The 7,346-nt window shown below is 34.8% G+C and overlaps 1 protein-coding gene across 1 annotated transcript; it reads left to right on the plus strand.

Annotated features, from left to right (window-relative positions):
• The first annotated feature begins 1,355 nt into the window (after positions 1 to 1,355).
• LOC135936228 (uncharacterized) lies at positions 1,356 to 2,828 on the plus strand. Its single transcript, XM_065478971.1, has 2 exons — positions 1,356 to 1,400; positions 1,757 to 2,828. The coding sequence occupies exons 1-2, from the start codon at positions 1,398 to 1,400 to the stop codon at positions 2,090 to 2,092; spliced, it is 339 nt and encodes a 112-aa protein (XP_065335043.1). The 5' UTR covers positions 1,356 to 1,397; the 3' UTR covers positions 2,093 to 2,828.
• Positions 2,829 to 7,346: the final 4,518 nt, after the last annotated feature.

Here is a 7,346-nt window from a genome sequence, read left to right on the forward strand (position 1 = left end):
TCTGAGCAGCTAAATGGTTTAGAGGGTGCTTATCTCCATCCCCTTTCATCCCCATTGCTACAAGTTTGAGAAAAAAGCGACCGTCGCTCTTGGCGCCGCTCAATGTTGCTTCGTTAAAGCTGTATGGCAACTTAGGGGTGAAGACGAAACACCCCTTAACCATTTAGGTGCTCAGAAGAAGTTAAGACAAATTCAACAATGATTAGTTTTTGCAATTGTGATGCTTAGAACCCGAGATTTGGAGGTTTAAAAAAACCCAAAAACAAGAAAAAATAGGAATTTTTCACATTTCGTTATTTTTGCACCTAGAAATCTCAGGTTCAGAATTGCAAAAACTAACCATCGTTAGACTCGTCTCAACCTTCACTAACCAGGCAAAGTGTTTAGGGGGTGCTCTTACCCCCATCCCCTTTCAACCCAATTTTTTATTATAAAATTTTATTATTTTATTATTAATTTACATTTTAAACTATCCAAATTTCTTCGCTCAAAATTGTAATAACGATACAAAATATTAATGATTCGGAAAAATGCGTAATATGCGCAAAATATAAAAAAACGTAAGTTTTTTTATCGATGCAATAGACTTTTCGGAAAAATGCGGGTTTTGCGACCCTGATCCAGAGTCCGAAACTGGAAGTCAGAATCCAGTCCTTTTCCGGTTTTCACACGGAACTTGAAATATTTTATCTGGAACAGGACCTGTTATATTCTTGAATACGCTCTACTTTAGACGGTTGATTAGGTTTTTTTTCGGGCTTTGAATTGTTCCCAGACCATCAAATGAGCACGAAATACATTATTTTACGCATTGAACCGTTCTTAAGACCATTTCAATCAACTAACTTTCCACAAAAGTGCAAATCTTTGCGCTACATTATTGGAAAATATTCCTCGCGGTTTTATTAATAGTGGAAATTTTAAACTAGTAAATTATTTGTAGAGAAAAATCGGACCTTTTGTTGATAAATTCTCATTTTATGGTTTAAAATAAGTTTTAAAAGCTTATATCTAGATCATGGTTTTCATTCCAATATTTGAGCCATATTCCAGCAATTAAAACAATATAGTTTTTAGTAAAATAAAAAAACTGCGGTTATTAAAATAGTTAAACTAATGTTTATGTAATTTAAATGGATTTTGTTTAAAAGCGGCGGCGGGACGAGTTGCGGCGAATGAATTCCGACACTTGCTTCCTCTCTCATTCCCGGCAATTGGGTGTAGTGGTGACTCATTAAATAAGAAAGCGCATTTTAGCTCTTATCTTATATCTCGGTCAAGCCAATGGGAAAAGCGCAAATAATCATATCCTGCGCGCTTTTGAGACTTCCTGCTCGTTTATTCAGGCAAAAGTACAGGACAAAATCACACCCAAGTGCAACCCAGCTGACGCAAAAATGGTAAATAATTCTGGACTGCATAATGTTTTAGTTTTTTCAAATATTTTTCTGGCCAATACAAAATGAGCATGGAGCATTTAGTTTAAATTTTGCCAAAATTATCTTTACAATAATGCTCTTGAATCTCAAAATAAGTAGTATTGAGAATGTTATTTAGAAAATATTTGACAAGATCGTAGGTTAATCTTAGTTCAAAATATATAAATAAAAAACATGGCTAGATAAGAAGTGGGGTTCCTTATAGTTTTCCATGAAAATTAAATTACTTCTGTACAATTTAATGTTTTTTTTAACAATTTTTTAAATAATAAAGGATTATAATACTGGTTTATTCAATCCCTGTTTTCATTTTAAAGGAAGAACAGCAGAGCTGCTTGAGTGACCACTTTACCGCCGTTTTGATCGCGAACGTCGTGCTGCTGGTGGTCAACGGCATCGTGCTCGCCATCCTCGGCGTCAGCGTTTGTCGGCGGTCGAGCAAGCAGAGGAAGAGCATGTCCTTTATTGCAGAGAAGCCAAAAGAAGAGCCATTTTACGAGCCGGTCAAATACTGCACTCCAAATGACGTGACCTACGAGGTTCCCAAGGAAGTTAACAGGCCGGTCGCAGAACCTGAGTATGAGTACGCATACGCAACTGCCGAAGAGGCCAGAACGCCGGCAGGTCCTGACTACCTGCCCGTCATTGGATGAGAAATATGAGATTCATTTCATTAAAAAGACCGTCTTTGACGCAAATTCTGTGCACACCAATCGATTCTTGAAGGTCGAATTAGGCAAAGTGGATATTTTTCCGACCAAAAAGTGCAGCGCGACGTGCGAACTCTTTTTCCCGCCAAAATAATATGAATGCGAGATTTGCGCATGCGTGAGAGCTGGCTGGATCTGACAATGAAGTCATTCGTACAGGCGGTCTCTCTGCAAGTGCTCAAACCAGCTCTGACGCATGCGCAGTTCTCGCATTCATATTGTTGTGGCGGGAAAAAGGTTTGCACCCTCGCGCTGCGCCTTTTTAGTCTTTAAAAATATCCATTTTACCTAATTCGACCCTCGAGAATCGATTGGTGTGATCAGAAACTACGTCAAAGGCGGTCTTTAAGAAAATATTATCGATCTCCTGCTATATTTTATGCCATTTTTACTATTTAATTCTTCTGATAAGAAATTTAAGTACGTAATAAATTGATAATAGAGAAAAACAACTACACTAATTGAGATTCATAAAAATGTTTTCCATCGTTAATTGTGTTATTACTTTTTAATGGATCGTTTTATTTTTAGTACTGTTCGCCCTTTGTAATGATCTATTTTTATTTAATGTTTTACTGTATTTGACTCGAGCATGAATAAAGTATAATTTTTCGTTCTGATTTCGTATCTGATTAATATAAAATTCAAATTCTATGATTTCGTTGTGAAATTCCACACTTCTTGAGCAGACACGATGGGTACCATTTGAAAATGGCAGGACGATAAATAAATACCGTGATTAAATATAATTAAAACTTTTTAATTTTATAATAAGCAAAATATTGCGCTGATCTTGAGGGTTTTTGCTGAATCTGAATTTGTTTTAGTGCTTAATAAATAGAAGCAAAACAAATTTTGCGGCCAAACGTCGCCAAGGAAAGAGAGTTGCATTCATTTTAGAAATATCAATTGCGATATGACGTTGATCTGGAGACGATGGTATAAACTGGTCTGGAGTCCGTGTATTCTCGTCAGCTGATCTGTTATAATTATAGATTGGTGCAAGTTGCATCTCATCTGCACAAGCTGAGGTTCATAACGGGGGCTCATAAGAACCAGCCATCTTTTTGCAAAATCTTAAAACCAGTAGAGCGATTTGATATTCAATGATGTTTAAGTATTTTTTATTTAAAATATCTTTTTATATGAGGAGGCATTATAATGAAAGAAATTTTGACAATTGTTTTGTTTGTATCACCATCCCGAAAAATAAAACGTTCGATTATTTTTTTTCTGGGAACCCCTTAATTATATTTTGTACTTGACTGATTTTATAAAAACATGAAATTAAATTAACTCTCTTAATCTCTTATTATTGCTACTTGTTATTTCACTATTTACGATTGTGGGGAGTGAAATATATTTTTCAATATAGGTCAACATTTTTTTATCAGCATAGCATTGCTGTTGGTTAAGTTTTGATCGATAAAATCACAAGATATTTTTCTTATTCGTCTCATTTATTTTACAGTAAATTTTTCTCTGATTTCCTTGGTAGAGTCAGTGTAGGAATTAAGAAAAATTAAGCCACTTCCAACCATTCTTCGCATTCCTCGCTCTGACAATGAGATCAGTGACTTTTAGAGAACATTGGCAATAATTATTTAGCACTTGCTCCGCTTTTCTACTTCTCTAAATCATCAGATTTTAACGAACACTTGTTTGCGAACTTGTAAAAATATTTCGACTAGGTTAAGAAAAGGAATTTGAGTTTTATTTTAAAATCTTTGGCTAAATTATATACACATTTGTTCCTTTCACAGGAATTCTATTCTAAAAATTACATGGAGTGGCGAAAACCCAATTATGTGAGATGCAGTTTAGACTGACTGACACAAGTCTATAGTTCTGATTCTCCCGGATTGGAAACTATGCGATAGGCTCGTCAAACATTCACTACAAATTGGAAATTCCGTGCGAGAAAAATATTCAGAATGACAATCAATTTTCTGATAATTGATTTGGCGATAAAACAGTAGTTTTCAAATATATTTTGAATATTTGTAATTGATTTACGGTCTTACTCGGCCTACTCTAATCAATGAAACAAATTAATTCTACAATACTAATTAAAATACGATTTCAGAAGGCCAAGAGACTTGTCCCTCCTGGGATCTTCGACGACGTTTCTCACGGGATACTTTATCCACCTCGAACGCCTTGTTCCAAATATACTGCTGCAAAGGCTGGGCTGGAATTTAAATAAATCTATTTTAAAATCTACATTAATTAATTACAATTAAAGACTTACGCAGGCACGTAATTTTCAGGCGATAATCTTCGGCATATTCGTTCATGATTATGAACTTTTGAATGTTATCCACGATGTGTTCCTCCACAGTTTGGAACAAACTTTTAACCCCGTCGCAAATCATTTTTGTCTAAAAATTAAACGTTTTCACCAAAGTAAAAACAATTAAAGTCAAGCAATTGACAACTTAGAGACACTCGCAAAGCCTGAAAAATGAGAGCAATTCGGGACGGTTAGCAAGTCTCTATGAACAGAATTTGTGTTTTTACTGTAGATATACCGAGGAAGGTACAGGTTGGCCGCTCAGGGTGGAGATGAGGGGAAGAGCAAAGGAGCAGGGCGATCGTCGTCCGACTCGTTCGGCTGGTGGCGGTCAAAGAGAGCAACAAGAAAGCTAATTTTTCTCCCTGAAACAGTCAGCACAAAAATGGGAGGGGGCTGAAGGAAGCATAAACAGCAGGTGTTTTCTAGTAATTGTGTTTTTCAACTAAATAATAAATTCAGGATTAAACATTCTGTTTAAAATTTGTAATTCTTAACCTGAAGAATATATCAGAGGGATTAAAATTTGGAATTTGATCCAAATTCTACTTTGTGCGTGGTAAACATTGTTAAAATATTGATTTTCGCTAGATGTTGCAAACGAGTGGGTAGTTCATTCATTTAAAATATTCGGATTTTCAATATGTAGAATTCATAATTTAGGAGAATTGGTCTGGAATTCCCGCCACGATCACTAGTCAATCTTATGTAACCTTGTAAATAGAATAGATCCTTTAATGGGAATTCATTTCGTCCAGTTCTCTTTTTATCTTTATTCAAGGATAACTTAATTTTAAAACAAAGTAGGCTTTCAAACAGTTTTGCAGCGTTTAACAAACATTTAAACTATTTTCTACCTCACTGAAAATTTTTATTATAACAATTTCATGGAAGAACATTTTCGATACAATAAAAAATTGATTTTGTTGTTACTTTTTGTGATTAGCTGATGGTTCATACAACTAAGCGTCTTTTAGAAAATCTTAAAAAGCCAGTAGCGCGCGTGTTGATAACAATCAATTGTAAAGAAAGGAAATTTGAGATTTTTTTCGGTTGAAATACCATTCCAAACGTCAAAACGTTCCATTTTTTTTCTGGGAATACCTGCATTCTAATTTGAATGATGGCTTTTTTATAAATTGCTTGAGATCAGATGAAAGTAGACAGATTTTATAGATAATTTTTATCAATTAAATTAATTTTTATGTTAATGACGGAAAGCTATAAGATGGTATAAACTGGTCTGGAGTCCGTGTATTCTCGTCAGCTGATCTGTTATAATTATAGATTGGTGCAAGTTGCATCTCATCTGCACAAGCTGATGTTCATAACGGGGGCTCATATGAACCAGCCATCTTTTTGCAAAATCTTAAAACAGGTAGCGCATTTTGATATTTAAACATATTTATTTTATGACGAGGATAAATATGAAGACAATTACTATTTTCGTTGAAACACCATGCCAGAATTTATACAGTAATAAATAATTATTGCTGTTCATTAAATTTTGATCGCAAAATCAAGCTATTTTATTTATTCGTGCGTAGCATTTTGTACTGATTTCCTTGTTAAAATAATAAGAGTTCTTGGCATGGCTGTCAGTGTAGGAATTCCGTCCAAATACCTGCAAATTACGCCACTTCCCAACGTTCTTCGGATTCTAGGACTCAACTTTTACATTAAATAATTTTTATTTGCCAGTTTCTACTGGCTCTATCAGACTCATTTTATTTTTGTACCACTTGTTTGAATTTATAAAAATAATTAAACCAGGTTGAGAAAAGGAATTTGAGTTTTATTTTAAAATCCTTGATTGAATTATATACAAATTTGTTGCTTTCACAGGAATTCTATTCTAAAAATTACACGGGGTGTTGAAATCCCAATTATATGTGAGACGCGGTTTAGACTTATTGGCGCAGGCCTAGCTCGAAATTTGGTTAATGTGCGACAAGCACGACGATTGTTATGCAAAGCTTTCACTACGAATTGGAAATTCCGCGGATTTGGGGGAACATATTTTGAATATTTGCAATTGATTTACAGTATTCCTACTTGTATCAATCCCATTATTATAACTAATACAATTAGTTTGATTCTCAGCAAGGTTAATAAAACGCTAATTAAAAAAGCATTGATGAATGCAAATAAGCGAGACCATTCTGGGCTCCCCAAGACATCCTCGTTGAACGCCTTCTTCCAAATATACTGCTGCAAAGGCTTGGCTGGAATTGAAATAAATATATTTTAAAATCTACATTAATTCAATTACAATTAAAGACTCACACAGGCACTTCAATTGTAGGCGAAAATCTTTGGCTTTTTCGTTCATGTTCATGAACTGGTAAATGTTATGCAGAATGTATTCCTCAACAAGTTGGAACAAACTTTTACCTTTATAGTCTTCGTACAACATTATTTTTGTATTCGTTAAATTTAAAAAAAGGTTTCCACCAGAATAAAACAATCAAGCCTGAAAAATGAGAGCGATTCTGGGAGTCACTATGGAGAGAGTTTGTGTTTCTATTGTAGATACCGAGAAAAGTACAGGTTGGCCGCTCAGGGTGGAGATGAGGGGAAGAGAAAAGGAGCAGGGTGATCGTCGTCCTACTCGTTCGGCTGATGGCGGTCAAGAGAGAAATAACCTAATTTTTTCCCCTGAAACACTCAGCACAAAAATGGAAGGGGGCTGAAGGAAGCGTAAACAGCGGGTGTTTTCTAGTAATTGTGTTTTTAAACTAAATAATAAATTCAGGATTAAACATTCTGTTTAAAATTTTTAATTGATAACCTGAAGAATATATCAGAGGGATTAAATTTTGGAATTTGATCGAAATTCTACTTTGTGCGTGGTAAACATTGTTAAAATATTGATTTTCGCTAGATGTTGCCAACGAGTGGATA

This window comes from Cloeon dipterum, chromosome 2 (genome assembly GCF_949628265.1).
Source record: "Cloeon dipterum chromosome 2, ieCloDipt1.1, whole genome shotgun sequence".
NCBI classification, from domain to species: Eukaryota; Metazoa; Arthropoda; class Insecta; order Ephemeroptera; family Baetidae; genus Cloeon; species Cloeon dipterum.